Source organism: Ascidiella aspersa, chromosome 5, assembly GCF_963924565.1.
Source record: "Ascidiella aspersa chromosome 5, kaAscAspe10.2, whole genome shotgun sequence".
In the NCBI taxonomy this organism is placed as follows: Eukaryota; Metazoa; Chordata; class Ascidiacea; order Phlebobranchia; family Ascidiidae; genus Ascidiella; species Ascidiella aspersa.
In genome coordinates this window covers 27,374,002-27,397,814 of record NC_139451.1, presented here as the reverse complement: position 1 = coordinate 27,397,814, position 23,813 = coordinate 27,374,002, and the positions used below count along the sequence as shown (strand labels likewise).

At 35.9% G+C, this 23,813-nt stretch overlaps 3 protein-coding genes across 3 annotated transcripts in view; all 3 read left to right on the top strand.

Moving 5' to 3' along the window:
• Positions 1–1,546, top strand: part of LOC146145720 (ATP-binding cassette sub-family A member 2-like) — a 43,865-nt gene extending 42,319 nt beyond the window's left edge. Inside the window, exon 45 of the mRNA XM_083390385.1 lies at positions 1–1,546. This exon is cut by the window's left edge and continues 68 nt beyond it. The gene's annotated coding sequence lies outside the window, so the exon portion shown is untranslated.
• A 2,409-nt stretch (positions 1,547–3,955) lies between these two features.
• On the top strand, positions 3,956–11,562 carry LOC146145719 (uncharacterized). The gene is made up of 6 exons (XM_083389684.1): positions 3,956–4,223; positions 4,858–5,007; positions 7,305–7,469; positions 8,883–9,005; positions 9,538–9,663; positions 10,463–11,562. Exons 1-6 carry the CDS (start codon positions 4,148–4,150, stop codon positions 10,570–10,572), a joined length of 750 nt encoding a protein of 249 aa, XP_083245810.1. The 5' UTR covers positions 3,956–4,147; the 3' UTR covers positions 10,573–11,562.
• Positions 11,563–16,081: 4,519 nt separating this feature from the next.
• Positions 16,082–22,357, top strand: LOC146145718 (uncharacterized). The gene is made up of 5 exons (XM_083389682.1): positions 16,082–16,254; positions 16,863–17,012; positions 19,769–19,933; positions 20,949–21,071; positions 21,978–22,357. Exons 1-5 carry the CDS (start codon positions 16,146–16,148, stop codon positions 22,319–22,321), a joined length of 891 nt encoding a protein of 296 aa, XP_083245808.1. The 5' UTR covers positions 16,082–16,145; the 3' UTR covers positions 22,322–22,357.
• The last annotated feature ends 1,456 nt before the right edge of the window (positions 22,358–23,813 follow it).

Below are 23,813 nucleotides of genomic sequence, written 5' to 3'. Positions count from 1 at the left end.
CGTTATTAGGCTTTATATTTAAGGCCAATGCAACGTTTTTTGCGCTTTTTGCCCCATTGTTCTCATTGCTCGGAAACCGCCAATGTTCTAACCCGGCGTTCGCTGGCCAGATATAAAATTGTGACAAACTTTTTTTTATTGGTTTAAAGATCATTAAACAAAGTAAATATAATGAGAATATCAATGCCCATACAAAAGTAGGTATCATTTTGAACGTTTGGAATAACTCTTTATTCAACATGACGTAAATATTTTTTAACAAAATATATCAATTGTAGGCTTTTTAAGATTTGTATGGAATTAAATTTATAAAATTATTTTCCAATCCCCAAGTTCAACACCTACTAACCCTTTGCCTAAAAGTTCCCAATAAACGCCCCTGTTTCTGCTGAGAAGTTGTAAGAAAAGGTTTCGGAAACGTATGTTAAACCCAATCTACCAATTGTGGCCCAAGCTTGTTTTGCAACGCACATAATACTCATGTTACGTTTTTTTTAGTTCTGGTTGCAAAGCAACCTATAGCACAGCATTTGCCGTCGCCTTATTGTTGCATCCGCGCAATTTGTGTAGTTCAGGGGTTCTTAAACTATTTTCACCGCGGACCCCTAAAATTTTTTTGGGCCTAGCGTGAACCACGGTACAAACGTCATAAATATACGTCATAATACAAATAAACTTCATAAATCTGCTGATTTCGGTCCAAAAATGTGAAAATGAAATGGAGTCTAAATACAGTGCAAAACCGTTTTATTTTTAATCAAATCGTTTTCTTTAAAAAAATGATTACTTCTTAAATATACACTAATATTTCAAGTTGGCCTTTGTGGACCCCCTAAAACTAGTTCACGGACCCCCAAGGGCTCCATGGACCCCAGTTTAAGAACCCATGGTGTAGTTCAAGTTAAATGAGACAACTCTGCAGTGAAATGCCTCGTGCATTTTATGCACAGCCAAGTTATTTCCGTTTTAATATCTTTTATTGCCATGACGCTTTTATAGAAGTGTCGTTTTAGGCTCAATTTCCTCCAAAAGTTATCTGTTACAAAAGCTGCTTCTGTCAATATGCCGCTGTAATGGTTTGCCAAACGTTAATCTCTTTGTTATAGTTTGCGTCGTTTTCAAAACTTAAAATGACATCATATTGTGTTGCCACTCATTTGTAATGCACATTGTTAGGGATGCCTGATAATTAGGGCAAATATTTTTTGACTTGTCAAAAAAAGTCAAAATTTTGTCAAAATTTACACGTTAGGTCAAAATTTGTCAAATTTTTTTAAGTCGAAATCGAATAAAATTGCACATAAATCGCTTACAAAATTAAAAAAAAACTAAAGTCAGCTTTTTGAAATTGGTCGTTCGGTTATTTTGAAATTTATCTTTCATTTTATCAAAAAAAAAATTAGTTTTGATATAAGTTCAAAGTTATTTTAACCGTATTATATCTTTATTAGAGCAATATACAGTATAAAAAACGCTTGATTAACGACGCCTAGGTTATTTAAATCAATGTATTTCTAACAGGTCAAAATAAATTATTTTCAGGTCAAAATTTCCTATTTTTTTTGTCAAAAAATATTTGCCCTACTGATAATTAATTTTCGATACCGATACTCTACATTTAGGGTAAAAAACAGTACAATACCATACTAGATGACGTCGTTTTTAATATGGTCCTATAAGAAAAGTTAATAGAATTTTTATAAAAAATGTTAATGATTTTTATGGAGGCCAAATTTTTCTTTTGCGTTGGGAAAAATGTTTCGATATTTTAAGCGACTTTCCGAGTAGAAAACACATTACGTTGGAGACAAAAATGGTTGTAATACAGACATTAGGTATCGAAAAGGCACCGATAGCACCTAAATATCGGACAAGTGCCAATACTATTAATTTACATAGAGTACCGGCTACGATCCGACATTATCGCACATCCATAATCATCGCTATTACTCTGTAAGATTTACAACTGCAGTACGTTACTTTACATACACTTGAAGTTAATTTAAATTAACAACAGCACGACTTTTTTCTTGTATGCTGGTTACCACCGTGGTCTGTTATGCCATTTCCTTGCTTTTTTATAAACAACAACATTTTCGTAAAAAAGAGATCTTTTTATTTTAAAATGACCGAGACTGTTTATCAGATAAACGTTTCTTTTTCTCTTCAATATTTTGCCTGTTTTTTAATACCTTTTTGTACCGCCCTCTCGCAAACGCGACGCTCTATCGGTGATTTTTTCTAGTGTACTTGTAAAACTATCATTTGCGTTTGTTGTAAGTCTTTCGACTCTTTATGCATTAAATAAGAGTCGTATTTGTCAACGCAAAAGCATTCCTATAGATCAGTGGTTCTCAACCTTTTTGTACCCGTGGCCCCTTTTTGGTGCCGTCAAATGGTCGCGGACCCCTTACATTTTCTGGTGTGATATGTGCGTTTATATCTGCGTATAAGGGCACCGTATGTTGAGTAAAGGAACAGAAAACACCAGATTGCTTTATTATGACACGTTTATTTCAATATGATTTTTGCTGCTGCATCTACGAAGCAAGTCTTGAAACGCGTGGTTGTGTTCATCTTTGCGAACGATAGCATGAAGTTAAACCAAAGTCCAGTACATGTGAACTGTTGTAATGCTGCCGTTCATTTTACAATCTATTTGTGTTAGATCACAATCGAACTGTTACGTCATACTCAATACGATTTACAACATGTTACAATGTGATTTTATCACTTACCAAGAACGTGATTAAGCACATGTCCCAGCTTTAATTAATTTAACAAAGATATATTTTGTTTTTTGTGGCCCCCTGAAAACGTTTTGCGGACCCCCAGGGGTCCATGGACCCCCGGTTGAGAACCACTGCTATAGATAGTAGTTGCACCAACTCGTCTTAATTTCTTCCAATATTTGCGTTTCCCCGAAAGACAACACATTTGGCGATTTCGTTTTGTTCCGAATAGCCCTGGAACGACAAACAGCGTTTTACGGCAATTTTTTTACGTTTTCCAAGTTTATTTAGTTCTGCCCTCGTAGTTTAAGTGCGGTGCTCATTCGTCAAGCTGTACTTCCATCTCATCCCATGTAAAATGCGCGCTTAAAGCTGAAAGCCGACTAATTTTCTTGCTTGCTTGTTTGTTTGTTGTTCGTTTGTAGCCAGATTTCCGGGCGATTTTTGGTAAGCGCTTCGGTCGTAAATAAACAAAAACACTGTGCTTGCTTCGGCAAATTCTGACTGTCCGTATAACGTCTTAATTAGGAATATCCAACATTGGATATCAACGCTAGTTTTGTCTAGCTAGGAACTATCGCGATATGTACTGGTATCAAATAACAACATTACTATGCCTAAATAGAAATCTTTTTTAATAACTTGAGCAGTATGCTTTACTAACAAAAAAATTGATATAGTTTAGGTAACAACACTAGCTAAATTATTCACATTTAGTTCTGGTTTAAAGCATATTTGCTTTCACCAGAGATAGGCTACTAAAAATAAGTAGACAAAAAAACCATGCGGTTTTGCAAACCGACACGCTTAGCCTACCTAATTACAATTACACGGCAGGTGTAAGAAAAGAAATATAATTATCAGTGGAATAGCAAATTCAACATCTTAATAACTGGTTTTATTTTTGCTACACCGTCTTTTTGAACGGTTTTATAATATCCAAAAACCTAATGCGAAAAAATAATTTGCCTTCTATAAAATTCTTATTACTGCACATCGTTGTTAACAAGCTGAACATTACAATTATAAAAGAGAAAGAATTTTAAAATGCATTGCCAATCTTGTAGCCTACCCGAACGTGATTTAATGTTCGTGGTATAGGATCAACAAAGTTTCTTAGTCTTTCAAACAACAACTGTAGCTTCGGAGAAAAAGGGCTTTTTGTCAACAACTTTACCGAGCGTCTGCAGCAGTCAAACTTGTTTCAATGTACGTGTTATCGACCTTACATTAACGCATTTGTTGGCTTTTGTGTTTAGTTGGATTTGATTTCAGCATCGGTATCCAGTTACTGCAGCGAGGTGGTACTGCTTTCTCGATTAACAGCAGCTTCGCATCAAATAGATCTGATTGTATTTAGTTTTCAGTCATTCTGAGGGCAATCTATTAGTTTTCTGGACAGAAAGAAGAAAACAATGAATGTTTGTTATATTGCTTTGACGGCGCTTGCTGCTGTTTTGCCATATTCCTACGCAATAGATACGGCCGCAGGTTAGTAAGCTGTTTTATCAGTTATTTTAGTTGGTCTGGATAAACCAAACCACATGCAGCTAATTATGTTGCACTTATTTATTTGGGGCAAGGGGATAGGGAGGCCATGAGAATCAAACCTTGCATAAAACAGGATCGTTTTTTCAAAAAAAAAAACTTGTCATAGTCGTTAAATAGCCGGTGTTTTAACCACAATTTATAAGACAGTTTTGCAATTCTAAAGTTAGCTGTGAAAGAAGCACTATGAAATTTGAAGTACTTCATAGTTCGTAAAAACAAGATACTTTAATTTTTTGAAGAAGCAAACAATTCTGCAAACGTTTTGGTAGTCTAGGTATATCTGTCAGTTATGTCTTCCGTTTTTTTTTACCAAACACTTATCTGTCTTATATGCTGTTGGGTTTCCTTGCTACAGTACGTCATAGTAGCAACCTTTCTTACCTTATTTTTTTCCATATTTTCGTTTTGACTCACCTAATCCCGGTTGCCTCTAGTCGTAATGCAAATTAAATAGTTTTTCTTGAATTGGATGGTTGGTAGTATTTTGTACATTTATTGTAAAAGAAAAATCTATATTTACGACGCTTTTTTATTCTTTTTCTCGTTTTACAAACCAAATACATTGATCTTACAGTGTTCATCGTATACAACACAACCCTTCACCTGCCAGATTACACTGGTGATCCTGTAGTTCTCAGCACCAACCAAATAGCCTACGCTGACCAAGCCAAGGCAACAACGGCGTTGTCCTCGATTCTAAGCTGTACCGGTTCGGCGGCCAGTCGTAAGTACGGTTTAAACTTGCAAGTTCTTGTTCATTTATTCAACCTTGAAATCGATGACTCTGGAAAATGGCCATTGATAATAGTTAACTGAAACGATGTCACTAACTATTGTGCTAAAGCAGTGATTTTCAACCTGGGGGTCGCGACCCCCGGGTTGGTCGTTTGCCTTTTCTCTGGGGGTCGCGAAGACGACAATCAAAAATACAAATCACTATTGCTAGAATGCGAATTAATTAGCTTAAAAAATTAACTTGTAATGATAGTGAATGTTCAAACAGTGAGCTGTCAGGAAGAAAGTTGCGAGATAGAATATTATTTTAACAATGTAGGCTTACTATTGAGTTCCCGGTATCAATCATAGGTAGCCTAAGAACTTTAAGTGAAAACTTAAACCTATAATTCAAGTTGCAATTGTTTATACTGCACGATGTTTTTTTCAGACTCATTAAAGACAGAAATCACAAGCAAAAACTATTAACCGTTGTAACAAGAACCATATTTTTTACATCAAAATAACGATTATTACATCACATTAACGATTAAACTAAAGTTTAGTCAAATAGTGTCATCGAAGGAAAATCGTAATGCAGGGATTAGAGGCTTAAACCATAACTTTATAAGCTAGTACATATACTTTTTTCGTTAATCCGCATAGTTTAACCAAATTTACAACAATCGGTCGAGAAATGTGATCGTTTAACTTTAACCAATTCAAATGTGACCCTAATTTATTTAGGTCAATGTATCATTAATTAAAAATTGAGGGGTCACGTAAGTTTCGAAAACTGGAAAAGGGGTCGCGACAACAAAAAGGTTGGGAACCACTGTGCTAAAGGGATGTGCTATATTATTGGATCGAACGTTTTGCCACCTTAACAATGACTAAAATCGTTGTCAGCAGAATAGGAAAAATGCTTGCATTGCTAAGGTCTCAATTTCCGCTATTGGAGTGTCAACAAGGCAAAACAGCACTCGCCATTCCGGGGAATACCCGTAGTTGTGCAATTCATCACGTGCAAAGGAGAACTATACTTAGCTCAACTTTTTGATAAGCTAGCCTTGCACAACACACGCGAGGGCCAGAATTTCCCTGATAGGAAAGTCTAAGCTTTTCGATAACAGTAAGGTTTAGTTGCTGGCCCGATTGCTTTCACATAATTTGGTAAACCTAAAATAATGACATTCAAGTCTTTGCCAAAGCAAATCAATACGAAGTCAGAGCTTTGACATGAAAATTAACGTCAAACTTAAGTTGGTGGACACGATAAATTCAAGCGATATTTTGCACAGCAAACACCAAAACTCAAACAAATAGCAAGTTAATATTAATTACATTTAATAATTGGTTTAAATAATCAAATTAAAAGTAAAGCACCGTAACTTAATGCAAGTCGTTTGGGTGAAAACGGGATTAAGTCCAAGTCAAGTCATTTGTCCAAATGACTTAAGTCGTGTCATTCGAAAACAGTGACTTGAGTGCACTTAGATTAAGTGATTGATTGAAGACATTGCACCTTTGTAAAGAGGGAGTGCGCATATTTTTTGACCTCATCAGGGAATAGCCACACCACAATATTATAAAACTAATACTTCTTTGCGTTAACGTTTAAGAGCAAGTGTTGCACACATAATGCTACCTATTATGAGGTAGGCCTATGGGGAAATTTCCGGCCGAAAATTATGTGTCTATAGTACATTATTAGGCCAAAACATAAAATACTCTTTTGTAACTTTTGAAAAATTGTTGACAAAGCTAAAAAAACAATAAAATAAGTATAGTTTTCCCAAAAATGCCAAAAAGCGTCGAAGCCACTTGCTAAAATCGTGTGTTGTTCCATACGGCCCCTTAATATAGTTAACAATTATGTAAGTCAATGTTTTAAATTACTTGACTCAGGTATTTCGTTAAAAATGACTTGACACGATTTAAGCTATTAAGACAAATGGTTTGACTTAAGTCTTTGGGGAAAAATAATTTGAAATGACTTAAGCTAGTAAGACAAATGACTTAACTTGACTTTCGTTTGGACAAATGACGTGGCTTAAGTCTTTCGGACAAAAAAGTCACTAAATCACTCAAGTTTAGACAACTAGTTTTGTGTTTCCTTCGTTTAATATTTAAGTTAAAGAGGGTAAACACAAAAAACTTATATACGGCCGCGACCTTCAACTTTACAGTCACCTGGCCCACGATCGCCAATCCTTATACAGTCCTTCTTTAAAAAATCCACAGCTATACAGCCCTTCTTTAAAAATCGTTTGTTGACCCCTGCTTCAAACTAATCTTTGTTTCAAGTCGAAGTGGTGTGTGGGACTCCCTTCAGCCCATGCAGCGACCTTGCGAACTGCACCAGTCCTTCTCGGTCTCTTGTCAAGTGCCAGTGCAAGGATGGATTTCGCGACTTGAGCACCCAAACCTTTCTTCCGTTCTCTATCGTACCTCCTGGAACCATTTGCCAAGGCAAGATTTTTTTAGGGTTTACATAAATATCTTTAAGCGGCTATAGCATTTCGGAAAACCCTATTTTGGTATATATAAGTCTTAATAAAAACACTAAAGCCGTAACATGATTCAAAATCGGCATATTTCGCTGGTTTGCTTTAATTAATTGTCTTGAAACGAACAAAGGTGTTGGTATTTGCTTGTTAATCAGTTGTCAGGACCGCATCCAGGATTTTCGTTTGGGGAAGGTCATACAAATAATCCATAAATTACATCACAGAGTTACTTGTAACTGTTACATCATTATAAACAGACGTTAAACGTGTCGCGTTTTATATTTAAAATTCAGAACACACGGTTTAAAACGACCAAACTGTTCTTTTAGACGGAGGGATGAGGTGCACGAGGCATTCTACAGTAGCTAATCCTATTTAAGCTAAATAGACTATGTCAGCGTGGTCCAACTTCTTTTCATCGCGGGCCAAAAACATTTTTTTTTATCTTGCGGGCCAATGTTTTTAAATAGCGATTATTAGGTATATTGTTGGCAAATTATACTTAGCCTATGGCATAAATACTCTAACTATATGAAATGTACACCTACGTTCAGCTATGGTAGGTATGAAATAATTTCAACACCAAAATTTTGCAAATTTGCCACATGATTTATTGATCAATGGGACGTCTAAGGTCGATGTTCTATTTTTGGACAAAGTTGTATTGTTATGCATCACAAAGGATCATTCACAAATTTTGTTGTCATTTAAAATAACAAAGAAACAAAAATTAAAGTGAAATAGCTAGTTTAAAGCAAAGCTGACTATCAGTTCGCGGGCCAAAAAAGCGGAACTTGCGGGCCAACTTTGGCCCGCGGGCCTGCAGTTGGACCACACTGGACTATGTCATACTAAGAATAGATTAAGGATCTCAAAGCCTTAAACATGGATTTACGTAGTTGAAAATAGGCAAAAAGTCTAGTTTGTAGTGTTACATGCCCCATAAATCCACCCCTGTCACTCGGGAGAGCATAATCTTTAAAGCGCCCTAACTCATATTTATCAAAAATAACTCCGATTAGAATGACTCTTGTAATATGGCCTAAGTTTGAACAACATGCAGACTAATTCAAAACTAAATCCAAAATGGATGATCTTTAACGTCGGAATGCCCTAGAATGACACCAAATAAAGACTTTGCGAAACCCTTAGCGGGTCGATTGTCGATTAAAGCAATTTGCTTACGTTAATGGTTTTCTTAAAACGAAATGAATGGTTTGTGATCCGAGAAAGCAGTTTCTGTTATCTTTTCATCAATTTTAAAAGCGATTAAATCCCTTGTTTAACAAGCGATTGGTTTTCAATTATATTAAATACGGTAATGGTAATCAAAAGTTTAAATAAAACACAATCTATTAATATGGTTTCAATTCAGAAATCGATGAATGTGCCACCGACGAAGACGGTTGCCATCCGCTGGCCAATTGCGTCAACACAGTCGGATCTTTTAACTGCGTTTGCCCTGTCGGCTATACTATGACAGCAGGAGTTTGTGAAGGTTTGCATTGTGTTTGTATAGGTACCAAGTTTGTTTTTAAACCGAAGGTCGGTTTAAAATCAATCTTCTAAAATTACGAAATATCAACGTATTTATTTGATATTGAATAGAACCAGTTATACACTCTTACTATCATTTTAAAACCTTACCATTTTGTACACATTGTGGTATTTTGCCATCGCAAATTTCGTTCAAAATGTAAACTTTCATTTTGCTTTGCATAGCACCGGTACAATTAATAATGGCCTAATCAATGTTGATCGACTGATTCTGGTGATAAGCCAAAGACTTCCGGTGAACTATAATTACTGCTGATAAAAAGGCTTCACAAGAGCTAAATTACAGTTTTGTACACGTATGTGTATGTATCTTTCATTGGGTTAATAAAGTTTCAATTTAACTTCGAGTTCTTCAAATACGGTTTCCTTACTGATTTTCCCAAACCGACTGATCTGTTGGCTACACTGTTTTTGTTTTTTTGTGGTGTTTTTTTTTTTAACTTGTACCTTTGCTTTTACTGTTTCATGGCCAGACACGAACGAATGCTCGTCTTCCATCCTCAACTCTTGCCACGCTGACGCAATTTGCTTCAACACTCCTGGCTCTTACACCTGCTCCTGCAACAACGGCTTTCTCGGCGACGGACGGAACTGTACAGGTATATACCAGCGTTTTCCTTCGTTTCAACGATGCTTGTTTAATTATTGTGTTTGAAATGTGTTGTCGCTTACATGTGTTGTTGAAATGTGTTATATAATTAGATGTAGAGTCTTGTCGCTGATTGATTTAATTACTGGCCTTAGAAACATGACTGTAAAGGGCTGGGGAGTCGGGTAAAAAGGCGAGTCCGACTCCGGCCAAATGTGGGGTTTTGTTGAATACCGGCTCCGACTCTACATCTAATTACGTAACTGAAATAAGGTGGATATTCAGTAACCCACTAGGGTGTGTTATACAATTCATCCACCCCTCCATTCATGGTTGGAAAAATATCCACTATATTGTATTTTTCCATTTTTTCAATTTAAAGTTTGCAGCCTTATCAGTTTCGAAATTTGGTATTACGCAAGTGCTCGTCGGATTAGGGACTCTGGTTGTCCTACACGTATAGTATTACTAGAGTCCCTACTCCCAGCCCAGTGATTTGACAGCTGGTGTACTGCTGAGTAGCCTATGTAAGTACAAACATAAATTGGTGTTTTGCATCGTAATTTATTAAATATTTCTTGTTTTGGTGCCTAATGCAGTCCTCATTTACTTCCTCATTTAGGGAAGGGTTGGACAGGCGACAATGTTAAGAATCTCTGTTTTAAACACATTAAAATTACAAATGATTAGGTGGGCATTTTGACGCTATAGGACGAAATGATATAGGTAAACACAAGCCGAAGTATCTTTTTCGTTATATAAGTTTTTTTCTAACTGTGTATTTAATCAACATTTTGTATAAATTTTAGCCGTGGCCGCAACCGCCGCTCCAACAGCTTTTGCTACTTCCCTTTTTCTCGATGGCTGGTACCTGTTATTCTTGCTTGCTACATGGTGGACTACACAACACTTTGTGTAAAAGTGCAAAAGGATATGGTAGACGATTGGTATCGTTCAAAGATATCTTTCGTTCCACTGCGGGAGTTTATGCCTCCCTATAGTAAGAAACCCACATCGACGAAAACACGAACCAGCTAATCATGCCATAATAAAGGAAAAGTTTACTGGCAATTAAGTGTTGTTTAAATATGACTGTATTTATATCATCTGTGCTATATGTTGCATTTGTTTTTGTTTTGTCAGTAATGTATGGCGCCATTGTTTTTGGACTTAACTTAAGAATGTTGTATAAATTATTTGACTTGGACTATAGGTTCCTACGTACAATCATGCTGGAATGTAAATGATTTATTGATTTGTGTAGTTGTAGTCTATTATTTGATGTGAAAGGTTAGGACTATTCTAACTGGCTTGCTATATATTATCGACTTGGATTGTCGTGGACTTGACTATTATTTAAGAATGACTTTACTGGGCCTTCATTTAAACTGACTAACTTGACTGGGACTTCATTTAAAAATGACTTGTTCACAACACTGGTATGAGATTAAGATGTGAATTTTGTCAAATTGTTGTTTACTTCAGTTACAACATCGCCATTTTCCCTAAAAGTCGAGCGGAAAAAGTTTTTCACTTGAATGACTGAATAGAGGTTTTAACCCTAGTAACATTTTTTTAGCTCTTGCTTATTTGTAAAACATTCGCAAAGCACACTGTTACGTGTTTATCAACACAGTAAACACCACAAGTTACACAACCCTGTCGCATTACACTGGCAAGCATGTAGTTCTCAGCACCAACCAAATAGCCTACGCTGACTAAACCAAGGCCACAACGGCGTTGTCCTCATTTCTAAACTGTACCAGTTCGGCGGCCAGTCGTAAGTACGGTTTACAGCTTTTAATCAACCTTATAATTAATGACTCTGGCCAATGACAATTAGCTGAACTAGTGTTGGAATCGGAATAAAATCTAAAGTATGTAATACACCTCTGACGTCGCACAGATAAAACAAAACGAGTTGCACGATTACTTACTTTTTGAGGTATTAAATAAAAAAATAGTAGGTTTTAAAAGGTAAGTAGTACAGTACACTATTTTTTTATCTTTAAACAGCCTATATTAATACCACTACAAGTCTTGGAGCTTGCAATATTCTGTTTTTTCACAAACGTGAGTCGTTTGTATGTTAAAAAAAGAAACAAAAAGGACAAATTAGTTTTGGAACAAATGTGTTGAGGAATAGGGAAAAACTCTGTTTTAAAACGTACTTAATCAGCAAACCTAACGCAAGTAATTCTTGTTTTTTTTTGATTTTTGGGTTATTCTAAAATGAACAAGCAGGAATAGATTGCTAACGAAACGAGTAAGCCGAAGAACCGGTTGTGCGTCACAAGTTTACTGAACAGCGGCATACACTACTAGAATATTACGTAATAATTCATATCGGTGTATAATAATTCATATCGGAGTTCGAACCTCACTGCAGGCCAGTTGGTTTTCTGGCTTGCTCTGCTTGCATCATAGATCGACAGATTCGGCGAGTCTGCGATGGCTTTTCGGTGTACTATTGATACGGAAGCCGTAATCGTTTGTCATAAAGCAACTTCCGAGGGGCTAGATCACAGATGTTATTAAACACATATGTTTGTGTGTGTCTTTCATAAAATGTTAAATCTACTATCTTACTACATGCCTGGCGTACGGCGTACTTTCGCTGACTTTTAGGTAGTTTCGCATATTATGTGGACCAAAAAAATTTATTTTCGGTGCATATCTTGTTTTTGCTCGAATTCATTCATGGATTGTTTTATTTTGGTATGTTTCACACCGTTTGTTGTCCAGAGTTTTACAGTAAATTATCAATCGTAGAGACTTCAAATATCCAGATGCTGTAATTGTACTCTTATCTAGCGGTAGCAATATTTCTTAAAAGGCACTTGGTTAAAACGACGCCGGTTGTACAGACTCTGTCTCGCGTCAATACGCGGCAAAGGGGGTTGTTAAAGCAGCGAAACAGATTCAGCCACAGGAGTGCATTCTGCTCTGGAACGCCAGGCGCAAGTATGTCGACATTTACAGCCGAAGCGTAAACATCTTTCTTGCCATCAGCTGTTATATGGAATTATGAAAACTGCCCAATAAGTTTTTATAAGGCGTTGGATTTGTGTATTTCTATTTTTATTAATAATGTATTAGGCAAATCCAATTCTTCGAAATACATCACGTCACTCTGAAAGTGTGTGCGCGATGTAATTTTATGGCGTAATACACAAATACGTACTATACGGTATCAAACGGCTTTATGAATTCTACACTAAAAGATAATCTTTTATAACTGGAATTTGGAAAAAGATATAACTGGAAAAAAAAAAAAAAAAAAAGATATATATGTAAATTTTGGGGGACCGTTTCGGTCCCACCTTAAAAAAAACACTGCGTGCAAGTGACGATATGAATTAGTTATTTGCATCTTGGTTTATTACATATTCCTTGTTTTGTTTTTGTTGTTTTTGTTTTTGGTTAATTAAGGAAGGGTTGGGCAGGCAACAACTTGGACCACTACCTTAAACACAATAAAATTACAAATGCCTCTGTGGGTATTTTGACAATAACACAAAACGATAAAGATGAACACACACATCGAAGCGTTCGTTTCGTTACATATTTTTTCTAACTGTGTTTTTGAATCAACCTTTTGTAGGCCTACAAGTTTTAGATGTGACCACAACCGCTGCTCCAACAGCTTTTGCTACTTCACCTTTTCTCGATGGCTGGCACCTGTTATTCTTGCTTTCTACCTGGTTGACTACACAACACTTCAAGTAAAAGTGCAAGGAATATGGTAGTCTAGTGCAGTGATTCTCAGCCTTTTTAGCTTACGCACCGGTAAAATTTCAAAACAAGTTTTGCGGACCTGTGGACCTTCAAAAATCAAAATCAACCCAAAAAGTAATTACGACAAAAGTATATGCAACTTAAAAACAAAGAATGGAAACGTCAATTTAATAAGCAATTTGCTGCTGTCTTTTTGATATTATACGTATTTTACGTGGTTCATTGAAGTTTTCCAACTACAACTGGTTTTAAAGCTTAAGACTTAAACGAGTTGTAGCCTACTACAACACTTGCACCATTGTGACGAACAATAAAGTCCAAAGTAAACTATTAACTCTATGTTGCGTCACAATGCAGCAAATTACGGAACTGGCGAAGTTCTAGATTTGATGGACAAGCTTTTAACATCTTGCATTTTGCAACTAAGGTATAAAATTGTAACTAAGTTCCACTGCGGACGTTTATGCCTCTCTAGTAGGTAACCTGTAGAGGGCATGATTTGTTATTACCAACTAATGGCCTCTGTACTTACCGTATGTTTTTTTGATGTTTATGCTTATGTGACAGAAGTATTGCCTATGCAAAGCAACGCTAACTCGCACCAAAGTGTCAAATGCTAAATGGCTTGTTTCGCCATTATCACTGCGGTCAGCATTTGGATTGTTTTTAGCTACTTAAGACCGCAATCCGCTTGATAACTAACGTCTTCTTAGCTATCGACTTGTGCTGTTAACAACGTGGATATTTGCAAGTTGTATCGGCTATATGCTAACTTGTTTCGCCGATCTATAGTTTGAAACTGGTTGTTCGTTCATCAACTAATACAATTCTAATCACCAGAACGTCTTGTGGCGGCTCGCGAGTTAGATACGCACCTTTGAAGTTGGAGTCAGAACAAAAGTGTCAATTATAACACTCTTCTGTTGAATAAACTATTATAAGCTCAACAAGCTGAACTCGTGCCCCACAAACCCACGTCGACGAACATACGAACAAGATATTTATCCTATAATAAAGGGAAAGCATATTCTGGCAGTCAAGTGTTCTTTAAATATGACTGTGTTGATATCAAGGGTTCTTAAACTGGGGTCCATGGACCCCTTGGGGGTCCGTGAACTAGTTTTAGGAGGTCCATCAACGCCTAATTGAAATATCAGTGTATATTTTGGAAGTAAATCAATTTATCAAAGAGAACAATTTAATTAAAAATAGAACGGTTTTACACTGACTGTAATAAAACTTAATTTCACTTTCACATTTTTGGACCGAAATCAGCAGATTTAAATCTATTTGTATTGTGAGGTAAATTTATGACGTCAGTTTTACATTTTTTGACCTAGCGTGGTCCGCGCGAGCTCTTTTAGGGGTCCGTGGTAAAAAAAGTTTAAGAACCCCGGTTTATATCATCTGTGCGATATGTTGTATTCCGTGATTCTATTTGTTACGTTTTTGTTTTGCAAGTAACGTAAGGCTTATGAACCAGTGTTCTAACGGCTTAAGCTATCAATTATGTTTGACTTGACATACGTCTATGGATAAAACTACTTGACTTAAGTTGTTTTACAAATGATGTGACATAGGATCCTGTACATACGACATACGTATAATAATGGTGGAGATGTAAATGATTTATTAATTTGTGTTTCAAAAATTTTATTTGATGTTAAAGATTAGGACTTCTCTAATCTAATTAGCTATAGAAGTTAATAGTATTGACGCGGACTTCGGTAAGTAAAGTTTTGTACTTAACTTGTTACTTGGGAATGACTTAAGTGATATTGCAAATAACTTGACTGGGACTTGGAATTTTAAATGACTTTAAAATGGTTTACAATATTGGTATTAAATCAAGGTGTACATTTTCTCAAATTTTGTTCCAACTTATTGTTACAAAAGCCAGTAAAAAAAACTCAGCGATCATCGGACAAAAAACGTTATTTAGTCAGAACGCCCACATTTAGTAACAACATCGACATTTTCCTTAAATATCAGGCAAAACAAGTTTTATATCTGCTGCTTATTTTTTTAAGCATTCGCAAAGCAAAATGTGGAAGTTAAAAACAATTCAGTTGCGATCATAAATAACCAAGCAAATCCTCAACCTCTATTACAACTTAAACATCAGGCAAACCCTGAGTGATACACGAATCACGCACAGTACATCTCTGATAGCTTCAACCAGTGGTTCGCAACCGTTTATGGCTGCCACCCCCAAGAAAAAAATAAATAGGGTTTTGGCACCTCAGTAGAATTTTCGTTGAGTAACTCACTATTTATAATGTCAAGTGGTTTACTATAAACAAACGAAACTGTAACAATGCGAATAAACTCTGAGCAAAGTGCGAATAAACTCTGAGCAAAGAATTGTATTGTGATTTATTGTACTCTAACTATAGACAAAGAGTAAAAGGCTTTGCAATAATAGCAAAAATAAAATGCTAAATATTTCAAAATATCTCGCAGCACCCTTGAGCATTAGAAATAGCACCCCAGTGTGCCGTAACACCACTGTTGGGAAACACTGCCCTAAACATTCAAAAGAGTTTGCCCGCAATTCTCATAAGGTTGTTGACTTGCTGGCCACGCAACGAAGACAACCCAGGGATTTTTTCATATCGCCTGCCTGTATCCAGTTACCAGTATATAACGCCGACATCCATCGCACATATCTTATTATGGCCGTGTTAGTAGAAAGGCATTACTTTTTTAATCGTCAAAAGATTGAACTTCACTCGAATTCTTCATTCGTCAAACATGGATGATTTGAGCAAAAAAACAACGCCTAAGAGTAAACATCTACTTCTCCTTTTATTGGCTGTTTTAGCTTCTTTTGGTTTGTCAAACGCAATTGACTCTGCGGCAGGTATGTAGCATTTTACTGGTTTCTCTTTGTCTAAAAAATTGAACCCTTTCCAAGGTGATAGATATAGTGGTTTGTTTCAAAGCTTGTATATTGTTTGGCGAGAATTTTAAGTGACAATGTTTTGCTGAACTATACTTTGTAAACGCCAGTTCATTAAATGTATATAGAGTGTATCAAAACAATGTCTATACAAAAATTGTCCTTATTTTTATATTTTCGACAAACACCTTGCTATATAGATAAAACACTACAAAAAATCAAATGAATAGTTGAGTATTAAAAAAGTGAAATAAGCTATTGCTGCCAACTGTTATATTAAAAAAGTGTTTATATTGTTGTACATTTTGACCGGAGCTTTAAGTTGTGAAATTGTAATGATATTAAAAATAAAAATTGGCATTGATCCTAGTCAACAACTGATAATACAAGTATATATCAAACGTGTTTATTAAAATGATGTTGTTTTACTCAACCAATTTGGCTACGGTAAATTTGCTTTTTAAGGCATGGCAGTTGAGTATTTAGTTGCGCGATGGTGTTTCGCTATAATAAAGTACCGGACGCTTTCAGCAACACATTAATATCAAACACTCCGATTTAAACTTCAGTGTTCGCTGCTTGGCAAAGCACCCTGACCATTCCCGGTTCGACCGGAGCAGCTATTATCTTGCGAAACAACACGGCTGCCTACGCTGATCAGACAAGCGCCGCGACCGCTCTGGGCACAGCCACTTCATGTTCCGGATCTGCTTCTACTAGTAAGTGCTGTTTTGTAATGTAGCAAACTGTGTTTATTAGTGTTGTGAAAAAGTTTTTTTTAATGACTCAAGTCCCGGTCAAGTCATTCGTAAAATAACTTAAGCCCAAGTCTAGTCTTTTCGAAAACATAACAAGAAGTCAAGTCCCGGTCAAGTCATAATTATAGGCAGTTAACTTTAGAAAAGTCCAACTGATAAACTCGTCTGAATATGAGCAATAATTTTATGTAAAATATATCTTTACCGTAACGTATAACAATCAAATTGTTTTATGTAGGCCTGCAAGTATTAGGATAAATAACCCAACTTTAAAAAAATGCTGAATGAAAATAATTTATTTCAACACCAGTCATATGTTTAACAGATCTAAGTCAAGTCAGGTCATTTAAAATAGTGACTTATGTGCACTTGAGTCAAGTAATTGGCTTAAGTCATTACTACACTAGGCGTTTGATTAAATTTGTTAAGTTCGAACTCGTGCAGAACTGTTACTGTGTAGTTGGCCCAACTTACTCAATCTCTTGATTTGGGAAATTTTTTCTCAACATATGGGTCGCGACCCGAAATTTGGGCCGCAGTTGGATATGGTTGGATTTAGGTATGTCCTTTAAATTCATTTTATTCCGATACAGAAAACGTCATTACTATGTTTGGTAAAACAAGTAAAAGAAATGAAAGTGAATAATTCAGCGGCACAGTTTTCACGGTTATTAGAACAAAATGGCTTTAGCGTTGAGAAGTTTAGTTACCAAGTTGTTACGTACTGTTTTTTGATAATACTACATTTCAATGTAGTAATAACTGTGTTAAATCCAAAATCATGGCTAAATTTCGATGTTAATTAGGTTTTGGATCGGAACCGATACCAACCTAGTATCGGACAAGTACCGAAACTATCACTTAGGGTCGTGTATCGGCTCCAATCCTATATTATTGGACATCCCTAGTTAGATTCAATAGAATTGGTCCGGAGCAAATTTCTCCAATAATATAATTAATAAGCAATACCAAGACACGACTTTTATTTATTAAATTCTACCTTATTTTTGCTATTGTCTTCCGTTATTTTTACGCTTCGTATTTGGGTCGCCACGAAACAATTGTTAACACTGATTTAGGGCGTGACATAGTGGTTTGAATGAAGCAGGAACGTAATTTTGGTTTAAATTTGCTAAATACTAAAACTGATCGAACCATGACTGTGTTAGACCCGTTATGTGGCTTCAAAGAAGATTGCAACTTTTAACTCTTAAAAAGTTTAGTTGTAAAGGTTAAAGGTGCTTTGCACGCAAATCAGTGTGCTTGTTTTCTGGTGTTTTGGATTATGAAGGCAACCATACAAATCCACCAAATACACCAAAAGTAGCACATTTGTCTTCCAAAAAATAAACTACACAAGTTGCATTTTATTAACGCTTTGACACAATATCTTGTTACAATATATTTTATAGGGGTGTTGAAATACTCGAGGGTTGCACCACCACCTAGAAAGGATTACACATTTTTTATTCTATTCTTGTTAACAAAAACAAAGATATTACGTAAATCGAATGTACATGCTTTGTTCGAGACGCCCCCTGCTTTGTCAGGTAATGAAAGCTACCATTGGCTTGGTATGCCTATTGTAAAGCATGTGCGACGGCACTGTAATACATGTGGCTATCAGGTTTACCGTGTCGCAAGTTTTTCCAATCGCGTAACTTTGGTTTCGCCGTGTTGTAATTTAAAGCAATAACGACGTTTAGTCAGTGAAATGCCAGGGATATTTATAGAACACAACGATGGTTATTTTTCTTAAACTTTCTGGGGGACTCTATAGCTGACGCTAAAGGTCAAACACACAAAGAGTTTTGGCAATGTTAAAATATTGCACTGTCTTGTTTTTCTACCTGCAGGGACTCGTGCCTAATACAGATTTTGCGGGGATTTTAGTTTTCACCAATTTCCGTGACAAACTTTATTCTGTTCCATAAAGAGCACCATTTTATGTGGGAATAGCTGACAACAAACGGAGCCACTTGTATTGCAGCGTCTTGTTACATGTTGCTTCAGCGACTAATCGTGTGTTTCCCACAGGTGATGAAACCTTGTGGAGAATTCCCGTTAGGAATTGATTTTGTTCTAAAATTGTCTTGCCCTTTATCTGAGAAGGGCGGTGAACGGAATAGGGGAGCGACTGTGCTTTGTGTTGCAATTTCGCGAGGTCAAATCTTGTGTAACTGGCATGGACTACGTCAACTATACAGATTTTTGTACGAGTTTTTTCGATTGAGTGGCACTCCGCCATGGCAACAGATCGAGCCACTGTGTTTTCTTTGTAGTATTTCAGTGATCTTGTTATACTCTGCAAATCGCGTATACACCAGCACGACTCAGTTAAGAAAACGCACGAAATAATATTGTTTTGTTTATTTTGTCGCGCACTTTTATGCGGGAGACATAAAACAAAGAGGTTCTTAAACTATGATCATGACGCCCTGGTGCGGCATTTTAATTTTCCCAGGGCGTCGCATGTTAATTCCGTTTCTTATATAACAATAATGGATTATTATTATCTTCAGCAAACAAATAACTAAATTGGATTTCGTGCAAATTTGGAATTTCGTGAAAATAAATAATGGTGCGTCGGAAGTCCAATAAACGTTTTTTAAATTCGTCGTAAGAAAAAAGTTTAACAACCACTGGACCAATAATACGACGCGGTGCATACTTATTTCCTCAAACAGCAAAGCATAATTTTATTATTTTATTCAAAGTTTCCTCCCTGTGCACCACTTCACTTCACCCGTGTCATGCCAACGCCGATTGTACCAGTCCTGCAACATCTCTGGCAACCTGTCAGTGCAAGTCGGGATACACCGATACCAGCACGGCAACCTACCCACCTACAAACCTTGTACCACCCGGAACCAACTGCGAAGGTAGCTAGAGGCTGTGTCGAATAATATCCTTAGAAGCCAATATCCAATCCTAAATACAGTAACAAGTCATTTCAAAATAGCTTAGGTTCCTTTTTAGGTGCGCGAAAATCAACAAAGTCAAGTCATTTTGTAAAATAACTTAAGTCGAAGTTATTGTGAATAAATAACAAGTCCCAGTACAAGTCATCAGTTGCCCAATTCACGTCCTAGTCAAGTCATAGTTTGAACAGGTCAAATTCAAGTTAAGTCCTGACCATCAAAAAGAAACCTTAAAGTATTTGAATTAATAAACTCGTACGATTATGAGCAATGTCTGAACTAAAAAAATAAGAAAATCCTAACGCATAGCAAGCAAACTGTGTAGGATAAATAGCTCAAGTTTGCTTAAGGAAACTCTTAATTTTAACCCAAATCATTTGTTCAAAATACTCTAGTCAAGTTAAGTCATTTCGTCCAAAAGTTTAAGTCAAGTCAAGTTATTTGACAACAGTTTGGCTTAATTGCATTTAATTCAGGTTATTGAACTAAGTCATTAACAACACTGCCTAAGGGGTGGTATATGTCTTCATACTTTACTAGGGTGGTATCAAGGCCATTTCGCAACCACATTTATTTTTGCATTCAAAACTTATTTTACAATCCAACGCAGCGCATTCGATTTTACAAGAATTGATTTAAAAGCAAATGTCAACGGAGGGAAACAGAGCTCCATAACCTTGAATCACGTTTTGGCCTGATACAGGAAAACTACATTTCAAAGTTTAAATTTCACAGTTTTTTTTTGCTTATGACGTCAATAGTTATCAGATCGAGTAATTTTTCCAGTAGTATTTTTATCGGACTAAAGTACACCGGACCCTCGCAATTCAGGTTGGATCCAAAGCTAAAAATTGTGTAACGCCGTTAGAAATTTTAACCGACGCCCGATTTTAAAACCTCTCTCGTAGCTCATAAGATTTAGAAAAAAACTAAAAGCCATGCCTACTGTACAACTTCTTACATTTATGTTTGCCAGACATAAACGAGTGTTCGACTTCGGCTCACAACTGCCACAGCGATGCTAATTGCACCAATACTGCAGGATCATTCACTTGCGCTTGCAAAACAGGGTTTACTGGAGACGGAGTGAGCTGTACAGGTAATACAGTTCTACATTACACAATTGTCTTAACTTTCCGCTTTGTGGATCATTTTATTGTCAACGAGATTGGCTATAGGTTGTTACAATCGTTTATTAAGTTTTGCCAACGAAGGAAAAACAGAGCTGCATAACCTTCAAGCACATTTTGGCCTGATCTTTAAATTTTCTTTTTTCCCCGTTATTGTTGTCCTAGTAATGCTAGTATGTATGTTTTTGCCTATACTTGCAATATATTGCAATATTGCCCTGACGCAGATTGCCCGAATATTTGGTCAAAACCTTGGTGATTTAATAAAATATTGCCTAATGAACAATTTTACAATTGAAACAATGCCTGACAGAAATAGCACAGGGTGTCCATAAAGTCTCTTTACAATTTAAAAATATAATTAAAAAGTGAAATGATGAGATATCGCAATGAGGTTTGTTTTATGTTAATCGGTATTTCATAAAGTTTTTATTGACACTAAAATTTATTGTTTCAGGCAAAATTTTAAATGTTGATTAAATGTTTAGAAGTGTATTTAATGTGTCAATTAAAACTTTATGAAATACTGATTAACATAAAACAGACCTCATTGCGTTATCTCATCATTTCACTTTTTAATAATTTTTTTAAATTTTAAAGAGACTTTATGGACACCCTGTATATTCATATAAGTTTCACAGTTTGGTTTGCTAATGACGTCATTGGTTATCAGGTTACTTTGGGCCAAAACACCTGTTATCGGAAATAAAGTAGGCTATAACATACATCTGCCATTGAGTTTGAATACGAAACCTATATTGTTGTGTGACGCCCAAAATCTAAACAAAGTACAGTTTTAAAACCTATATCGTAGCTTATAAAATTTTTAATAAAACTAAACAACGTGCCGCAATTTGTTATACTTTGTTGACCAGACATAAACGAGTGCTCGACTTCTGACATCTGTCATAGCGACGCTGATTGCACCAATACCCCAGGATCATTCACTTGCACTTGCAAAACAGGGTTCACCGGAGATGGAACGAGCTGTACAGGTAGGCCTAATACAGTTTTACCTTACACAATTGTCTTGACTTTCCGCATTGTATTTAATGTTATTCTCACAAAGATTATAGGTTGTTACATGCTTGTTATACGTTTAATATTTTCAACCATTTATATTGTTTCTGTTTTGTTCATGTTAGTGTCTCCCAGTCTATACCTTTCTTTTATTTATGTTTATTGCATTATCTTGCATTCCTATATTCCTAAGGACTAACAACGAACAATAATATAGGGTCTGAATAAAATTGATTTTTAGGCATATTGGAATTATTTAAAAATCACAGCTTGTAACACATAGTAACTAGACCGAGGGCAACCAAACTTTTTTTTTTCGGGGGGAACAACTATAAAAATTATGACAGGCCGGGTAACTGTAAGTATTGAATATATTTACCTTGTTTGGCCTAAATAACATAAAATGGAGGAACCAAAAAAACAGTTTCGTTTGAAAATCTATCTAGTATAAGCTTTATAAAATTACCGTTTTTTTTAATTCTTGAAAATTTAGCTCAGTTTTGCAACCTACCGGTACAACATTTCCTGAAATGAAGAATTATTAACCGAAATTTGACTTATGGAAATATTCCCTGGGGCAGAAGAATTAAACCAGCGGGCTGTAGTTTAGTGGCCCCTGAGCTAAACATAAGTAGCGCAATATGACTCGGAACGAGCAAAATTGATGACTAAGCAAACTGTGACCTAGCGGAAGTCGACTTCCAAAAAATCAAATTCAAAATGAATGCAAGAGCTGATAAAACTAAAAGCACAACCATCTCACGTTTATTTCGTTGATTATACCGTTCATCTCATTTCAGCCATTGCGACTACGACTGTAGCGCCCACTACGACGGCAACCACTGCTGCAGCTGCCACACCATCAGGATCTTCGGCTCCAAACCTTCTTCCACCTTTGATTCTGACTTTGTTCTTTGGCACTCTGTACAGCGCACTAGACTCTGTTTACATTGCACTTTAAAAATGTTAGTGAAGCCAAGGGCATTCTGTTCTACTCAACTTTGTATAAAGGCTTTATGTATACATATATATTTTTAAGTTCTTTATTTAATGTAATTGTTTAATGTAATTGGAAAGGTGTGTTTTATAAATCCCTTGAAATGCTAAAAAAACATTTGACAACCACTACTTAAAAGTAATCAAACGTTCTTTTTATTGGGCCACTAGCGTATAATAATTTAAATTATTAACTAGTTATCTTTTGAATTTCAATATATCTATAAATACTCTCTTAAGATGTTCCAACAGTTAAGCTTTTTTGTCAGTTTTTCTGTTGCTTTTTTCACGCAAGATTGGCAACCACTGCTTATGTATAAATGTTGGCCTTTAATTTTGTTTAAAGAGATTACAACTCTTTAATAGATATGTAAAGATAAGTGCTAATTTTTGAATGTATTTATAGAAAAAAGCTTTTTTTCAAAGTTCGTTGGAGAAATTGAAAACAGGGTTTTAGTCCCTCAAACCAACCTGAACAAAACATTGTTTATATACATAAATATGCTTTGTTTGTGTATTAGAAATTATCGTAAGGAACGTCCCATAGCAATTTAGATTAGGCTATTACTGAAGACCAGAAGTTCTTAATCAATGTATCGACAAGCATGATTTTTAAATGTAGGCGCTTATTTTCTATACCGGTGCACTTATTTTTTATAAAGCTTTAAACCTTGACGTTATCCTCCATGTTATTC

What these genes read in the sequence shown, in the direction of transcription:
- LOC146145719 (XM_083389684.1), top strand. Translation starts at nt 4,148, where the DNA reads ATGAATGTTTGTTATATTGCTTTGACGGCGCTTGCTGCTGTTTTGCCA. An exon ending in TACCGGTTCGGCGGCCAGTC is followed by an intron (nt 5,008 to 7,304) that starts GTAAGTACGGTT and finishes CTTTGTTTCAAG; the next exon opens with TCGAAGTGGTGTGTGGGACT. An exon ending in TCCTGGAACCATTTGCCAAG is followed by an intron (nt 7,470 to 8,882) that starts GCAAGATTTTTT and finishes GTTTCAATTCAG; the next exon opens with AAATCGATGAATGTGCCACC.
- LOC146145718 (XM_083389682.1), top strand. Translation starts at nt 16,146, where the DNA reads ATGGATGATTTGAGCAAAAAAACAACGCCTAAGAGTAAACATCTACTT. An exon ending in TTCCGGATCTGCTTCTACTA is followed by an intron (nt 17,013 to 19,768) that starts GTAAGTGCTGTT and finishes TTTTATTCAAAG; the next exon opens with TTTCCTCCCTGTGCACCACT. An exon ending in AGACGGAGTGAGCTGTACAG is followed by an intron (nt 21,072 to 21,977) that starts GTAATACAGTTC and finishes TTTGTTGACCAG; the next exon opens with ACATAAACGAGTGCTCGACT.